Here is a 17,537-nt window from a genome sequence, read left to right on the forward strand (position 1 = left end):
AATCTATTCAATCCACTTTTTAAATAAAAAATAAATGAATTTTAATGATTTTTATTTGTAAAAATTGAATCTTTTATTAATAAACATATTTACCAATAAATTAACACACTTTTTGTTGGCTGTTTTTACGAATTCTTTAACAATCATCATCATTAAATTTTAAGAATTTTTTTTTTAAAAAATCCGTTGAAATAAAATCAATTTTCAAATAAGCTGTATATTCTACACAATAAAATTGACAAAACAATTATCTACAAAAACATTTTATATCAATGAAATATTTTCATAAAATGAAATTAAAAAAAATACTTTACTAATGGTAATTTAATAGCCAGAAGGTGATCTTTGATCCGGCTCATCAACATTCAATTTCAATGCAAATGAGATATGGACAATGTATTTTAATGGTGAATTTAATATTGACCCAGCAGAATGACACTGGTGTTTTATTTAAAAATTCAAGGTGGGGATAAATGTATATTATAAAATCCTGGATAAATACTAAAAACTGGATATTGTGTCTGTTTCTTTTTGGCTATTCATACCGCTCGTGGATTTGTGTTTTACTTTTTTCTTTCCATTGTTTTCGAGTTCATGCTTTGTCTTGTGAAAAAAAAAAAAAAAAATACAATTCCTTCATCCATAATTAGTTATTGTGTTAGAAGAATAACTTTATAAAGTGAAGAGTAATTTTGTTTTGTTTTTTTTTTTCTTTTAGCAAAATATTAAAAGTGAAATTTAACAAAAAATAAAAATGGTTAATTGTGGCGAGGAAAAAATGAGTTTTAATCCATGCAATCAAGCACCAATGGATCCTGGTGAAGAAATTGTGATTTCTGGAATTGCTGGAAGGTTTCCAGACTCTGATAACATGAAAATTTTTCAAGAAAATTTAATGAATAAAGTTGATTTAGTTAGCAATGATGATCGACGCTGGAAACTTGGTATATTTTATCATAAAATTTATTTTAATTTTTCTAAATATTTTATGGATTTTTTTCTAAATAATAACAAATGTACAATAAAATAATTTCAAATAATTTTAAAAGTTTTATAAATAGTGAATATTATTTTAAATATTTCATTGGAATAATATCATGAAAAAAAAATATATATATTTAATTACTAAACATAAAATAATTCCCATAAATTATTTATGCAAAATTAAATAAATTAATTTATACTTTCTAGTATATTCATTTTTTTTATATAGTTAAATAGCTAAAATATCTTGGAAATAATTTTCTAGATCACCCTGAGATTCCTCAACGTACTGGAAAAATTAATAACGTCGGAAAATTCGATGCACTATTTTTTGGAGTGCATTTCAAGCAGGCACATACGATGGATCCAATGTGTAGAATGCTGATGGAACATGCATATGAAGCAATTATTGATGCTGGAGTCAATCCTCGTCAGCTGAGAGGAAGTAGAACTGGAGTGTTTATTGGAGCATGTTTTTCAGAGTCTGAAAAAACTTGGTTTTATGAAAAACTTCAGGTAAAAATAATTAATTTACCAGAGCCAAATGGTCATAAAATTTTAATTATAAATATATTCAAATAAATTGTAAATTGTATAATAATTTTTTTCAACAGTTTATCTACTTGTCATGAGTTTTTTTTGTTTAGAAAAAAAATAATAAACTTGAGCATCTCTTGTTAATTTATTTTATATTTATTGCATTATGTAAAATAAATAAAAATTATTTATTCATATAATATTTTTTAATTCAATAGGTAAATGGATTTGGTATCACTGGATGCAGCAGAGCTATGTTAGCAAATAGACTATCCTACTGGCTTGGAATAACTGGTCCAAGTTACACAGTAGACTCAGCTTGTAGTTCAAGTCTTTTTGCCATTGAGCATGCATACAGAGCCATACGAAATGGTCAATGTGATGCAGCATTAGTTGGTGGAGCCAATCTTTGTCTTCATCCTTACGTTTCACTACAATTTTCACGTTTAGGTAAATTATTTTTTGCAAATTATGATTTACAGATAATCATATTATACTGGATTTTTTATATTTAGGTGTCTTGGCTCCTGATGGTAGATGTAAATCTTTTGATGCTGATGCTAATGGATATGCTCGCAGTGAAACAGTTAGTGTGGCCTATCTACAAAAATCCAAAGATGCAAAACGTATTTATGCAACAGTTATTCATGGAAAAACAAATTGCGATGGATTTAAAGATCAAGGAATTACATTTCCTTCAAGTGTAATGCAAAGCGCACTTCTTCGAGAATTTTATGACGAATGTCGAGTCTCTCCTGAGTCAGTTGAATATCTTGAAGCGCATGGAACTGGAACAAAAGTTGGTGATCCTGAAGAGGTGAATGCAATTGATTCTGTTTTTTGTCCTAAACGGAAAGAACCTCTTAAAATTGGTTCAATTAAATCAAATCTAGGCCATGCAGAACCAGCAAGTGGTATGTGCTCAATTGCAAAAGTTGTCATTGCCAATGAATCAGGAAAAATTCCACCAAATTTAAATTATAAAAAACCAAGAGATGGTGTTAAGGCTCTTGAAGAAGGTCGTATACGTGTTATAACTGAACCAGAGCCATGGGATGGTGGTTATGTTGGAGTCAGTTCATTTGGATTTGGTGGTGCAAATGCTCACATTTTGCTCAAGTCAAATGATAAAGAAAAAATTAATGGTGGAGCACCAAAAGATAATCTACCAAGGCTAGTTGTTGTTTCTGGAAGAATTGAGGATGCAGTTGCAAGTCTCCTAACAGATGTAAGTAACAAAACAAACAACTGATTATTATTTGATTGTTTTTATAAAATTTTTCATCAACAATTAGCTGGTAATCTTGATTTTTTAGGTTGAAAGCCGACCAGTAGATGTTGAATACATCAAACTTTTGCATGACATTCATGCCCAAGGGACTTCAGGTCATTTGTATCGTGGTTATACAATTTTAAATACCACTGATCCTGAAAAAAGAATTAAAAAAATTGAACATTATCCTGGGGCAAAAAGACCTATTTGGTTTGTCTTCTCGGGTATGGGATCACAATGGCCAGCGATGGGTGCTGCTCTCCTACGCTTTCCAGTCTTTGCTGAAGCTATTCGCAAATGCGATGCTGTCCTCAGACCAAAAAATATTGATATTTACAATATTTTAACGAATCCTGACAAATCAACATTCGACAATATTCTTAATTCTTTTGTTGGAATCGCTGCAGTACAGATTGGCATCGTTGATATGTTAAATTTGCTGGAAATTGTACCAGATAAAATTATTGGTCATTCAGTGGGTGAACTGGGTTGTGCATATGCAGATGGCTGTTTTACAGCTGAGCAAATGGTTTTAGCTGCATACTCAAGAGGACTTGCTTCAATTGAAACAGATACTATTCATGGATCAATGGCAGCTGTTGGATTAGGTAAAATTGGATTTAGTTGTGTTTATTAATTGCCAAATAATATTTGTTTGTTTTTTTTTTAAATTAATTTCAATATATTATTTAAAACTCTAGGTTACCATGAAGTCAAAGATCTTTGTCCTCCGGACATTGAAGTTGCATGTCACAATAGTCCAGAAAGCTCGACAATTTCAGGTCCAGCTGATTCAATGAAAGCCTTTGTTGCCAAACTCACTGCTCAGAAAATATTTGCAAGAGAGGTTCCATGCAGTAATATTGCTTATCACAGTCGCTACATTGCTGAAGCTGGTCCAAGATTATTACGATATCTTAAGCAAGTTATTCCAGAACCCAAAGCTCGTAGTCCTAAATGGCTTAGTACTTCTGTACCAAGAAATCAATGGTCAACTTCAGCTGCTCGATTATCCTCTGCAGAATATCATACAAATAATCTTTTAAGTGCTGTATTATTTGAAGAAACATCCACCTTGATTCCTAAGGATGCAGTTACCATTGAAATTGCACCTCATGGTCTTCTTCAAGCAATTTTACGAAGATCACTTGATCCAGGTGTTACAAATATTGCTTTGACACAAAGAGGTCATGTAGATAATGTTGAAGTATTTCTAGAAGGCATTGGAAAATTATATAATACTGGCCATCAGCCTCAAATTGCAAAATTATATCCTGAAGTCTCATTCCCAGTTTCACGTGGAACACCAATGATTTCACCACTTATTAAATGGGAACATTCTGATGACTGGTATGTAACATCTTACAGAATGCAAGAAAAAATTACTTCTGGAGAAAGAATAGTAGAAGTTACTTTGGGAGATGAAGACTTTGAATATATGGCAGGTCACGTTATCGATGGTAGAAATTTACTGCCTGCTACTGGTTATTTAGCTTTAATTTGGGAAACCGTGGGAATGATGAAAGGAGAACTTTATACAGAAGTCTCAATTGTCTTTGAAGATATTAAATTTTTAAGAGCAACCACTTTACCCAAAGAAGGCATTGTTGAAATTACACTCATGATTCAAAAAGGTATGAAAATTTTTAAAAAATATAATTAAAATTTATATTTATCAATTTCTTTTCTATTTAAAATTTTAGGAACTGGTAGGTTTGAAGTAGTAGAAAGTGGAGCAGCAGTTGTTACAGGCTACGTTCGTCATTCCTCAAAATTGTCTGTGGAAAAAATGGGAGCAGTGTCTGTAGCTGAACAGGTTGAAGAAATGTCGAGTAGAGATGTTTATAAAGAACTCAAGCTGCGGGGGTATCACTACAGTGGCCTCTTCCGCAGTATTAAAAGCGCAACCACAGATGGTACTCGAGGAAAAATTGCATGGGCTAACAACTGGGTTGCTTTTATGGACAACATGTTACAAATGAAAATTCTTGGAATGGACTCACGAGGCTTATTCGTTCCAACTGGAATCCAAAAGCTAGTTATCGATACTAAAGTCCATTTAAATCAAATCCGTGCCATGGCAGATGAAGATAAAGGTAGACAATTTATCTGTGAATTTAGTAAAAAAAAAATTAACTATTTTTAATTTTTATAATTATTATTAATTTTTGAATATTATATTTTAGTTTTTGATGTGGTTTGTGATAAAACCTTGGACTTGATAATTTCCGGAGGTGTAGAAATTCGTGGCCTAAAAGCCAGTGCAATCGCTCGAAGAAAAAATTTAGCTGAACCAGTCTTGGAATCATACGGATTTGTTGAACTTCAGGATGATCAAGTAATTCCGTTGCAAGATGCTGTTTGTTTAGCAACACATTTGGCCTTTGAAAATTTCTTAGGTGTTAAAGTTAAAACGCTAGAATTTTTGGGTGACCAAGAACTCATAAAAACCGAAGATCTTTTATCTCCTATTATCCTCAAAGTTCTTGAAGACATACCACTGATTCAAGCGGACGTGGGAATTGTTGTTGAAAAAAATATTTTCGAAGAAAACGCTCTCCCTCAGACAATCAACGTAATTGAGTCGAAAAAATTGTCATCAGACTCAAATGCTCTTATAGTAACTGGTAAAAATTTACTAATTTCTAAAAACAGTTTTTTAATGTCAGAGTTACTTCCAGTAGTAAAAGATGGTGGGTTTATACTCACCCTCGAACAATATGCTAATGATCAAGAAGCTTTGAGACACTCACTTGTTAAATATGATCTCAATATTATTCTTCGTAAAGTCGTGGGAGACTTGACTGTTTTTTTGTTGAGAAAAAAAGAAAAAATTCCAGAAAAATCAGTTGTTATAGAAGTAAGTAATGATACTTTTAAATGGGTGAATGATTTGAAAGCTGTCTTGAAAGCAGAGATTGAAAAAGAATCTGGATTAAGTTCAAGAATTTTACTGGTTAGTGAGAAAAGCTTTGATAATGGGCTTTTAGGTTTGGTCAATTGTCTTCGCAGAGAGCCAGGTGGTGAACTTGTTCGTGGTTTTCTTTTACAAGATCCAAATGCTCCTGACTTTGACATTTCAAATCCATTTTATAGAGAACAATTGAATCTTGATTTAGCAGTCAATGTTTTACGACCAAATTTGAGTAAGCCAAGAAATGCAAAATCTATTTGGGGAACTTATCGACACTCGCAGATTTTAAAAGGAGCTTTACAAGCAAAACATCATGCTTGGGCTAATGAATTAGTTCGAGGTGATTTGAGCAGTTTCAGGTGGATAGAAGGGCCTATTTTTAAAAACTCAACTCATCCAGATTTGGCAAGAATAATTTATTCTGCTATTAACTTCCGAGATATTATGCTGGCAACTGGTAAACTAGCAGCAGAAGTCATTGCAAAAACTCGTCAAGAAGAAGAATGTGTTTTAGGTTTTGAATATTCAGGCATTGATATGAAGAACGAGAGAATTATGGGAATAATTAATTCTAAAAGTTTGTCAAATCATGCAATTATTGATCGTGACTTGTGCTGGAAAGTTCCAAGGAATTGGACTTTAGAAGATGCAGCAACTGTAACATGTGTCTACGCTACTTGTTATTACGCACTATACATGAGTGGAAACATGAAGAGAGGAGATAAAGTTTTGATTCACGCTGGTTCTGGTGGAGTTGGCCAAGCAGCTATCACACTTGCTTTACACGAAGGCTGTGAGGTATTTACAACTGTAGGTACTCCTGAAAAGCGAAAATTTATTAGAGAAAAATTCCCTCAAGTTTCTGATGATCATATTGGCAATTCCAGAGATACTAGTTTCGAGCACATGATAATGACCGTGACTAATGGCAAAGGAGTTGATATTGTTTTAAATTCTCTTGCTGAAGAAAAATTGCAAGCTTCAATTAGATGTTTAGGAAATCGTGGACGATTTTTAGAAATTGGAAAATTTGATATGGCAAATGATACGCCTGTGGGAATGTCTGCTTTCATGAAAGAAATAAGCTTTCATGGAATATTGTTAGATCATGTATTTGATGGAACTCAAGAAATGAAATTACATTTAAATAATTTACTACAAAATGGTTTAGATAAAGGCATTATCAAGCCACTTACAAGAACTGTATTTTCAAAGGATCAAATTGAGACTGCTTTTCGATACATGGGTGCTGGCAAGCATATTGGAAAAGTTCTTGTTAAAATTTCAGATGAAAATAATTTACAAAATATTGCAATACCAGCGCATCCACACTTTTATTGTCTGGCAGACAAGAGTTATCTCATACTCGGTGGTCTTGGTGGTTTTGGTCTAGAACTTGCTGACTGGCTTGTTCTTCGTGGTGCCAAATATATTGTCCTTACTTCTCGTACTGGTATTAAAAATGGATATCAAAAAATGCGAATAAAATTGTGGAAATCATATGGTACTAAAGTCTTGGTAATAACTGGCAAAGAAGCCAAACCGCTTGATATTTTAAAACAAACCCGCTTCAAACCAGATGCTATTTTTAATCTTGCTGTTGTGTTGAAAGATAGCCTGTGGGAAAATCAAACACCTGAAACATTTGAAGAATCATTCAAGCCAAAAGCTTGGAGTACTAAAAATTTAGATGAATTATCAAGAAAAATATGTCCATTGCTTCGTCATTTTGTTGTTTTTTCATCTGTATCATGTGGTCGTGGAAATGCAGGCCAGACAAACTATGGAATGTCAAATTCAGTCATGGAAAGAATTTGTGAGACTAGAGTATCCGAGGGACTACCTGCATTGGCAATACAATGGGGAGCAGTTGGTGATGTTGGTTTAGTTGCAGACATGTTGGAGGATCACAAAGAACTTGTTATTGGTGGAACACTTCAACAAGGTATTCTTTCTTGTCTCAGTGAGCTTGATGGTTTCTTAGCACAATCTGAACCAATCGTTTCAAGTATGGTTGTGGCAGAAAAGCGTGCTGGTGGTTCAGGTGCTCTAAATATTGTAGACACTGTATTAAACATCATGGGACTTAAAGATTTAAAAACAATTAGCCATCACACATCTCTTGCTGAAATTGGTATGGATTCTATTATGGCAGTCGAGATAAAACAAACTCTAGAAAGAGAATTCGAAATATTCCTTACTGCTCAAGATATACGTGGTCTTAACTTTGCCAAATTAATAGAATTAAATGCTAAAACACTTGAGGCATCAAAGAAAAATTCAAAGTTCAATGAATCAACTGAAGTATTAACGGGAATGAGGCTTCTGTTAAGATTAATAGGCAATGATAATATCCAAAATGAAGTATGCTTAAAGCTAGACACCAAAGAAGAAGCTGGACGAGGTGAAGTCTTTTTGGTTCCTGGAATTGAAGGATATGGCTCTGTTTTTTCAAATCTTGCTGGTAAAATAAAGTCACCAGCAACATGTCTACAATTAGATAATGGAAAAAAAACAAATCAATCTATTCAAGAAATGGCAAAAGAATTATTACCGGTAAGTTTAACAATAATAAATTAACTTCCATAAAACTGTAAACGAAAAATTAAATAATAATTTTTTTATTCAGCATGTGATAGCAAGGAATAAAGGACGTCGTAATTTTGTTGTTGTTGGTTATTCATTTGGATCACTAATTGCCATTGAAATTGTCAGACTACTAGAAGCAGAAGGACTTACTGGAAAACTTATACTCATTGATGGATCACCTGATTTAATGCATGCAATTAAAAATGAACAAATGACTGCTTCAAATGATGATGAACTTCAAACAAATGTTCTAGTTGGTATTATGGATATTATAAAACCTTCATACAGTGGTGAGCTTTATCAAAATCTCCAAAAATGCATTACATGGGAACAAAAATTAAATATTTTCATTGAACGTATTTCATCTGAGTCTATACAAATAACTGAGGAACAGCAACGAAACATTTGCTTTTCAGTGTACAATAGATTGCTCGCTATTGAAAATTATGATATTTCTATATATCCTCCTCTTCGATCAACAATTATTCTCCTAAAACCATCAATGCCAACATTAAAAAATATTAGTCAAGATTACGGACTCAGCAAGGTAATAATAATATTAAATAAAATATAAATTTACATCTTATATTTTTTTTCGTACTTTGAATAATATTAAATTTTTGATTTTATTACTTTTATTATTAGGTGAGTCACGAAAAAATAGAGATTCATATTATCAATGGAAATCACGTAACGATACTTGATGATAGCAAAGTTGCAACGGCAATTAATGGTGAACCATTGGAAGATGCTGATGCTTTTAAAGCTAGCATTATGGAAGATGGAAAAAATATTGCTACTATTAATAATCAAAGCCAGGAGAGACCAGCATAAGTTACAATATATTTTACGTTAAGATATTTCTTCATTAATTATTTCAACATTGTATTTTTCATTTTTTAAATAACTTATTATTCAATAAGTATTTCATGTACTTTTATGTATGTATTTTGGAATTATTAAATTTCTTTAAACTTAATTTCAATGTCTTAAATTCTTTCATGTAAAACCTTTTAAATAAATAATTTATAGCTGTTCAAATTTTCCATGATGATTATTAGTTGTAAAATAATGTTTGGTTTAATATAAATAATGAAAAAAAAAATGTCATATATTGTTGAAAAATTTAGTATAATAAATCAAATTTATAAAGAATAAAGAAATAATTTTTCAAGGATAATTGTATATTTATTAATCAATAGGTATATAATTAATATTTTACGAAAATATATGTCTTTCAGTACTATAAATTTATTTTCAATAAAAAAAAAAACTATTCAAATTAACATATTTTCTTAAATTTTAAATTAATGTTTATCATTTTTCTACATTACATCATTTACTCTTTTAATATTCAATTACACTCAGACTTGAACAACTCAATGCGCCACTTTAAATATTACAAGGTATTAAACCCATACTAAAATATCTAATCAAGTGATTATCTTATTTTTTTTTTTCTAATTTTTCTATTCACGATAGTAAAAAAAATTTTTTATATTAATTTCAATTAATTGAAAATTATTTATTTATTTTTTTTTTTTTTTTTTGTAAAAACATTCAATGTATGAAAATTATAAAAATTTGAACTATTAACAATCTAATTTTACTGATTTGTTTTTTTTTTTTTTAAATCAAGTTTTAATAAAAAAAAAAAAAAAAAAAACTAAATAATTTATAATTAATTAGCAGCAGTTTAAACATAATCAATATGAAAATAATGCACTCACATAATATTGTCAGTAATTTGATACACTCAAATATAATTTTGTTGTTTTCTTTGAATCAAATCAAAAAATAAAATTCGTAGGTTCTAAAGATCCATAGGTTCAAGCTCAACTGATTGATTTAAATTTAATATTTGTTGATTGTTATTATCAATACTGTTGTTGTTATTATTATTACTATTATTATTTTCTTCTTCTTCAGTTGTGTATGTTGATAACATTGTTGGACTTGTTGATTGTCTTGTCGATATCATTCTCAAGTGTCTACTTGGTGGTTCCCAGAGAACCAGTGCCATTGATGGTCTATCACTAAAATATAAAAATTTATATATTATTAATTATTGTATAATGCTTTGATTAAAATTTAATTTGATTATTATAATCTTACAGCTTTGATAGTAGAGATGCAGGTAAAAGTGGCTCTTGTTGAAGACGTTTTAATTCCTCAGACATAACAAGACGTGGACATTTACCATCATCAACTGCAGCTGAGGTACCATCAATATTTAATTCAATATCAGAATTTATAGCTGTTGGTGATTCAGATACTGTTGTTGTTGGAATTTGTGGAGATGTAAAACTTGAACTGATATGCATATTTCCAAAATGTGCTGCCATTTTTTCTTCAGTTATAAATTGTTTTGATTGTTGACTAAAATTATTTAAATAAAATAAAATATATTTAAATAAATATAAAAGCAAATTAAAAGTATTTAATAAATATATTTATTAATTTAATAAATTATAGAGAAATTTTATTTAGTTTTAAACTTACAATTCTGTAGCATCTGGAAAATCTAATTTTCTTTTTTGATGTATATTTGTAACAGCTGGTGTTAATTGTTGTTTTTCACCAGTAAATTTAACAAGTTGTGATTGTTGAAGATTTGGAACACTCCATGGCATATACATTTGTGGTATTTGTGGTGTTTGACCCCAATTACCAGGTTGATTTTGAGGATTTGATTGTCCCATTAAATGTTGAAAAATTGATTGTGGTGCATGTAAATGAGTTCCACCACCCATGGTACCCTGGACTGGTGCATGAGCAACTTGAAATTGTGTTGGCATTGCCATTTGTGTTTTTTAATTATACCTTTGTCACTGTTGAATAACAATAGTAAATTATTTATACATTATGATAATTAAATGCTATTGTGATGAAAAAAAAAACTAAATGGTTTTGGACAATTTAATTTTTTTTTTATAAATTGTTTTTACATGTCAACCATAATATTAGCCTGGGTAGTTTAAATCGACTTTAAATATCTTGTCAGTATTTTTTTTTTTTAATTTGGCAAACCAGTTTTCAAGTTAATAATAAAAATAAAAAAAATTTACTCCGAAAAAACGTACCATTTTAAAGAGATGATATTTACAATTTTTAAAAATAATTTTCTATTAATATTTAGTATTATTGTATAAATTATTTATCGATAGAAATTATGTAAAAGAAAAAAATTATTATAAGCAACATTTAGGATTTAATATGGAAATATATACTCATTAAAAATTGAGAGAAAAAAAAAAAGAAAAAAAGAGAATCAACATGGACGCTAACCTCGATTTAACGAAATGAAAAATAAAAAAATTTTAATTATAATAATAAATTAAAATACAACAATATACGTACCTATATTAAGTATGAATATTATGTATTATTTTAATAATTAAAAAAAAATAATACAATATTTTTTTTGTAATAAGAGAACAATGAAAAATTTTTTCTAGTAAATTCTTGAATTTTTTAGGACAATTAGAACACTGTATATTTGTTGATGAGTAAAAGTTTTTAATGAGTAAAAAATTTATTGTACTTTTGAAATGTTTTATTAATTGATAATTGTTTTGTAAAGTTTGTTGTTGTTTTTGTTTATTTTTAGTTGAATTTTTACCACTGTAGTTCAGCAGACATATGTGATTTTCTTTTGACAGTACCAAAAATGGAAATGAGTCGATTGGTTGGCGAGAGAATACAATAATACTAGATGTAAACATCTAGATACATCTAGAAAGTTTTCAAACGGCGCTCTTATTTTTGTAGAATTTAAATTTTAAAAATCGTAAATAAATTAAACATAGAAGTCATGAAAATAAATATATTTTTAATCAATTTATTTACTGATGAAAATTTTTATTTAATATTTTTAAATATGAAATGTGAGGAATTATTGTGGCTATATAAATTTATTGATGTTAAAATAATTTAACATGAAATTGTTGTAATAATAAATTAAAAATATTTTTTAATGATTTAACTATTTTTTTTTTATTAAATGATTATATAAATATTAATTTTTTTATTGTTATTATATTTGAGACTCTTAATGATGATTAAATTTCTTTTTTCTTTTTCTACTTTAACAAAATAACTGTTATACAATAATAAAAAACGTTAATGAGCTGATGAAAAATAGAATCTTAACTGCGAATATATTTTGACAAATAAATAATTTTTTAGTTGTATAATATGTTCATTAATTTTTGTAAAATTTAAATTTATAAGCAAAAATATGTAAATGAAATAAAAATATATTTTAAATAAATTATTAAACGCAAAAAAAGATTTTAAAAAAACAATATCTTTGTATGTACATTTATTAATGCTAAAATAAATTTTTATATAACTAAAAAAAATATTAATTTTGTTGTTGTATTGAATTTGTGACTTTTAAAAATGATTAAATCTTTATTTTTATTTTTTCTATTATATCACACGAAAAACAAAGTGATTATAAAATAATTAAAAAATTATTAATCAAAATTTTAATTAGCCACAGGAAGGATTAGAAAAAAAAAAAAAAAAATAGAATCTGAGTATATATATTTTGTTTATCCAATCAAATTTTTTAAAATTATATTTGACTACTAACAATAATCAAAAAAAAAATTTAAAAAAACACTTCTTATCTAGCTACGTATATATTTTAATTCGCCAATGAGAAACTTTTTATTTTTATTTAACCAGTAACCTATCATCCAGATAAGAAAAAAAAAAATAAAAAAACAAATAAACAATTTGTTTTTTATTCTAGCTTTTATAAGATCTATTAATTATATTTTTAAATTAAAAATAACATCATAAGCAATTTGATCTTGGAAGTGAAACGACTTGTCTTATTTATTTATTTTTTTGTCAAGTTAAAAAATATAATAATTAAAACTCGAGTATTTTTTTTTTCTATTTAACATTTAATTATTTTCTTTTAGAAAATAATTAAAATAATGTTACGAAGTTTAATACTGCTGAGCCTATTTGGCATCAGTATATTTAAAGTAGTCATCGCTTCTGATGGATGGTGGAAAAATTCATTTATTTATCAAATTTATCCTTCAAGCTTCATGGATAGTGACGGTGATGGAGTTGGTGATTTATCTGGCATCACAAATAAATTAGAACATTTACAAGATATTGGTGTAAAAATCGCCTGGTTATCACCAATATATCCAAGTCCAATGAATGACAATGGCTATGATATATCAAATTTTACTGATATAAATCCACTCTATGGTTCTCTTCAAGATTTTCAACAACTCATAAAAAAAGCAAAGAAACTTGATATTAAAATTTTACTTGACTTTGTACCAAATCACACGTCCGACGAACATCCTTGGTTCATTAAAAGTGTTGAAAAAATTGAACCATATGATAAATATTACATTTGGATGGATCCAAAAATAATCAATGGAACAAGACATCCACCAAACAATTGGTTAAGTGCTTTTCATGGATCAGCTTGGCAATGGAATGATAAAAGACAACAATATTATTATCATGCATATGCAAAATCACAACCAGATTTAAATTATTATTCTCATGATGTTCAATATGAAATGGAAAATGTATTAAAATTTTGGCTTGATTATGGAATTGATGGTTTTAGAATTGATACAATTCCAAGTCTCATTGAAGATCCAAAATTTCGTGATGAGCCAAAAAATCCATATGAAATTAATATACCAGAACATGAGTCAAATTCATTGTCACATATTTATACATATAATTCAAATACAAGCTATCCAATACTTGAAAAATGGCGTAAATTAATTGATAATTATAATAATAATAAAACAGAAATAATATTTCTTACTGAAGCTTATTTTTCATTTGAAAAAATTGATGGATTAGTTAAATATTATAGTCATGGTTCACATGTTCCAATGAATTTTTATTCAATAAGTTTTATTAAAAATTCATCAACAGCAAATGATTATAAAAAATTATTTGATAAATATTTAACATCATTATCAGCTGGTTATTCGGCTAATTGGGTTATAAGTAATCATGATAATCCAAGAAGCGCATCAAGATTTGGAAAAAATAGAGCTGATCAATGGTTGATACTTGCAACTGTATTGCCTGGTATTGTTATTATTTATCAAGGTGATGAAATTGGAATGGAAGATCGTCCAATGACATGGGAAGAAACTAAAGATCCAGCTGGTTGTAATGCTGGTCCTGAACGTTTTAATTTAACATCAAGAGATCCAGGACGTACTCCATATCAATGGGACAATACAACAAGCAGTGGATTTTCAACAAACACAACAACTTGGCTTCCTGTTCATTCGAATTATCATAATTTAAATCTTGCTTATCAAAAATTAACACCAGTATCATATTATCATGTTTTTAAAAAATTAGTTGAACTTAAAAAACATTCAATTATCAAGGATGGATCAACTGATATTTTTGTCCTTGAAAATAATGTACTTGGTGTTGTTAGAAGTTTTGTTAAAAAAACAAATAAATCAATTGCTTTACTCATTAATTTGAGTGACGTTGAGGTCACTGTTAATGCAACTTTTACAATGAAGCTACAAGAAATAATGTTTGTTCATGTTGCAAGTGTAACATCTGGTATTGAAACTGGTCAAACAGTTTTTACTGATCGTATTAATTTACCACCGGCAGCTTCAGTTATACTTACTGATAAAAATATATAAAGATTTTTTTTTTTTAATATATTTTTTGAATATTGTAATTATATAAATTTAATATATCAAATCTTGGTCTTTGAAATTACAGTTTTTTATCAAGGTTGTCTCGTAAGACTAGAAGATATTTTTTTATCATTTTACAAAAATTCTTATCGCTATCATTATTTTTTTGTACAAATAATAAAAACTATGAATGAATATATTCAATGTAAATATAAAAATGTACTCTAAGTTTTAATTGTTTAATTATTAATTGAATTTTTGTTTTAAATAAACTAACTGAAATAGTATAAAAAAAAATAAATACAAAATGATACTTGTAATGAATTAATATTGATAAAATTATTAATAGCTTGACTGCTGATTTTATTGAGGCCATGAAAAATTATCAGCCGATAAAAATAAATAAAGCAATTTAAAAAGCTGTTTTTTTTTTAATACTGAAAACTATCAGTTAATTATAAAACAACAAAAATATTATATAAACTTTTTTTTTCTAGCTTGTATAAGACATCTTTCAATTGATTTTTAAAATTTTAATTTTACTAGTTATTAAGAATTTTTTTTTAGTCATTATTTCAATTAAAAATTATTATACTATTTCAATTTGAAAGTTTAAATAATTTTTATTGCAAGCTGTATGATTCATAATAATAAAATTTAATTTAAGAATTTAATTTAGAATTTAAAAATTATCAACGAGGAAATAACTAATTATAATTTAGACAACAAAAAAAAAGCAAAGAATATAGATAATGATATAATTTATTTAATTATTTTACAATAATTTTTTTTTTACAATTGTTATATTAATTAGCCAGTTGATTATTACCAACTATATATTTATATTAATTTCCGCATTTTGTGTTTTGACAATATTATAAACTTTATAAATTCATTTATTTTTCACAAATTTTTCATCATCATTTATTTTACAATAAAATAAATTTATCATTAAAAGTTTGTATGAAATTTTAAACTCCACATTTTTGTTTTTTTTTTTTTGTATTTTAAATTTTTCTTTCAAATAAATTTATCTCAAAATAATATATTTAAATAAACATTAATATTAAAAAATTATTATTTTAAAAATACCACATATCAAAATTTAATCACGACTAAATAATAATAAATGATATTTAAAAATAATATAATTTTTTAAATATTAAAATTATAGATATTTTTAATATCGAGATAAATATTTATGAAAAAAAAAAAACAAAATAGAATAGTAAAAAATAAGTTATTGATAAAAAATATATATCAATTATTTAACTGTTTTATTTAACAATAAAATAATTATTAATTTCTGATTACTATAAGTATAAAAATTTAAATAAAATTTTTTAATAAACTTACTCATGTTTGACATAAAAAAAAATTGTTTTTTCAAAATGCAATATTATTGCATATATTGTAAATGATTGAAATTAAAAAATTTATTTGAATAATCTAAAATCAATCACGCAATAAATGGCACAACTAAATCTTCTTTGTGTTCGACTTTGACATCTTGCAATGCAATAACAGCATTTTTTAACATATTTTTAATCTAAAAAAGATAATAAATCAAATAATAAATCAAATAATAATATTCGTATAATTTATTTATAAAATAATAATATATATAATAATAACTTACTAATTCTTGATCTTCACGAGCAATCGGATCAGCAGCAAGTACTCTTTCTGGTGCTGGAATATCTTTTAATAAACATGGTACTAATTGTGGAACTCTGACACTTCCAATTTCAATTTTTTTAGCATAAGCTCGTGATCTATCAATGTATTCATGTTGCTCTAAATTATGAGAATCTAAAGCACCAACGTCAATGACATTTCTGAAATAAATAAATAAATTATGTACATTATTAAATTGTTATTTATTTATCTATTTATTTATTTTTTCATCAACTTACGCTGCAGCTTCATGCAAAATTCTGTTTAGTGCACTTTGTTCATCTGTTGTTTTTGGTAATGAACTTGAATATTGACTGGGATAATCATCATGAATCCTTGGTATAATTGGACTATTGTTAACCGGATCAATCAGTAAACGTGTTGTCTCATTAGGTTCATCCTAAAATACAATAAACAATAAAATAAATTAAACAAATTTAGTTAATTTTGTTTTTAAAAATAATAATGTCAATCATAATTTAAAAAATGACAAAATAATAATTAAAAACAGTCACTTGTTGATGAATAAATAAAATACAATAAACTAATTATTAAAATATGTTTAAATATTAATTAATGATAGGAAAATTTTACTTACTTCTGGACCAGAATCTTTTTTAAATAAACTACAACAACAACCCATTTTTAAAAAATAAATCAATCAATGTTTTTAGAAATATAAAAACAATTGTTTGTATTTTTATAAATAATAATATTATTGTTTATTTTTTTAAAAATTGCATATTTATATGATTAATCAACTTATTGTTGTTTTACTTTATCAAATATTGTCAAAATATTATCAATAACATAGAGAAAATTTTTTGAAGGTTATGTTTCATTGACGCCTCTCATATGAAAGGCGGACATTTTGAGTACTTGTAATTTATTA

The 17,537-nt window shown here is 27.2% G+C and overlaps 4 protein-coding genes across 4 annotated transcripts; 2 read left to right on the forward strand and 2 right to left on the reverse strand.

Moving 5' to 3' along the window:
• The first annotated feature begins 535 nt into the window (after positions 1–535).
• Positions 536–9,276, forward strand: LOC122858806 (fatty acid synthase-like). Its single transcript, XM_044161964.1, has 10 exons — positions 536–944; positions 1,250–1,500; positions 1,740–1,971; positions 2,037–2,749; positions 2,838–3,402; positions 3,496–4,428; positions 4,498–4,890; positions 4,981–8,264; positions 8,338–8,844; positions 8,943–9,276. The coding sequence occupies exons 1-10, from the start codon at positions 755–757 to the stop codon at positions 9,129–9,131; spliced, it is 7,257 nt and encodes a 2,418-aa protein (XP_044017899.1). The 5' UTR covers positions 536–754; the 3' UTR covers positions 9,132–9,276.
• A 320-nt stretch (positions 9,277–9,596) lies between these two features.
• LOC122858807 (tubulin-specific chaperone C-like) lies at positions 9,597–11,997 on the reverse strand. The gene is made up of 4 exons (XM_044161965.1): positions 11,658–11,997; positions 10,800–11,128; positions 10,413–10,676; positions 9,597–10,333 (listed from the first exon to the last, which is right to left on the reverse strand). The coding sequence occupies exons 2-4, from the start codon at positions 11,099–11,101 to the stop codon at positions 10,111–10,113; spliced, it is 789 nt and encodes a 262-aa protein (XP_044017900.1). The 5' UTR covers positions 11,102–11,128; positions 11,658–11,997; the 3' UTR covers positions 9,597–10,110.
• Positions 11,998–13,249: 1,252 nt separating this feature from the next.
• LOC122859673 (alpha-glucosidase-like) lies at positions 13,250–14,971 on the forward strand. The gene has a single exon (XM_044163358.1). The coding sequence runs from the start codon at positions 13,250–13,252 to the stop codon at positions 14,969–14,971; it is 1,722 nt and encodes a 573-aa protein (XP_044019293.1).
• A 742-nt stretch (positions 14,972–15,713) lies between these two features.
• On the reverse strand, positions 15,714–17,510 carry LOC122858810 (ragulator complex protein LAMTOR1). Its single transcript, XM_044161970.1, has 4 exons — positions 17,244–17,510; positions 16,885–17,045; positions 16,608–16,806; positions 15,714–16,517 (listed from the first exon to the last, which is right to left on the reverse strand). The coding sequence occupies exons 1-4, from the start codon at positions 17,286–17,288 to the stop codon at positions 16,428–16,430; spliced, it is 495 nt and encodes a 164-aa protein (XP_044017905.1). The 5' UTR covers positions 17,289–17,510; the 3' UTR covers positions 15,714–16,427.
• Positions 17,511–17,537: the final 27 nt, after the last annotated feature.

This window comes from Aphidius gifuensis, linkage group LG6 (genome assembly GCF_014905175.1).
Source record: "Aphidius gifuensis isolate YNYX2018 linkage group LG6, ASM1490517v1, whole genome shotgun sequence".
Taxonomy (NCBI): Eukaryota; Metazoa; Arthropoda; class Insecta; order Hymenoptera; family Braconidae; genus Aphidius; species Aphidius gifuensis.

What these genes read in the sequence shown, in the direction of transcription:
- LOC122858806 (XM_044161964.1), top strand. Translation starts at nt 755, where the DNA reads ATGGTTAATTGTGGCGAGGAAAAAATGAGTTTTAATCCATGCAATCAA. An exon ending in TGATCGACGCTGGAAACTTG is followed by an intron (nt 945 to 1,249) that starts GTATATTTTATC and finishes ATAATTTTCTAG; the next exon opens with ATCACCCTGAGATTCCTCAA. An exon ending in TTGCAAGTCTCCTAACAGAT is followed by an intron (nt 2,750 to 2,837) that starts GTAAGTAACAAA and finishes TTGATTTTTTAG; the next exon opens with GTTGAAAGCCGACCAGTAGA.
- LOC122859673 (XM_044163358.1), top strand. Translation starts at nt 13,250, where the DNA reads ATGTTACGAAGTTTAATACTGCTGAGCCTATTTGGCATCAGTATATTT.
- LOC122858810 (XM_044161970.1), bottom strand. Translation starts at nt 17,288, where the DNA reads ATGGGTTGTTGTTGTAGTTTATTTAAAAAAGATTCTGGTCCAGAA. An exon ending in AAAAAGATTCTGGTCCAGAA is followed by an intron (nt 17,046 to 17,243) that starts GTAAGTAAAATT and finishes ATTGTATTTTAG; the next exon opens with GATGAACCTAATGAGACAAC. An exon ending in CTCGTGAAGATCAAGAATTA is followed by an intron (nt 16,518 to 16,607) that starts GTAAGTTATTAT and finishes TATCTTTTTTAG; the next exon opens with ATTAAAAATATGTTAAAAAA.
- LOC122858807 (XM_044161965.1), bottom strand. Translation starts at nt 11,101, where the DNA reads ATGGCAATGCCAACACAATTTCAAGTTGCTCATGCACCAGTCCAGGGT. An exon ending in TTTCCAGATGCTACAGAATT is followed by an intron (nt 10,677 to 10,799) that starts GTAAGTTTAAAA and finishes AAATAATTTTAG; the next exon opens with TCAACAATCAAAACAATTTA. An exon ending in GCATCTCTACTATCAAAGCT is followed by an intron (nt 10,334 to 10,412) that starts GTAAGATTATAA and finishes TTTATATTTTAG; the next exon opens with TGATAGACCATCAATGGCAC.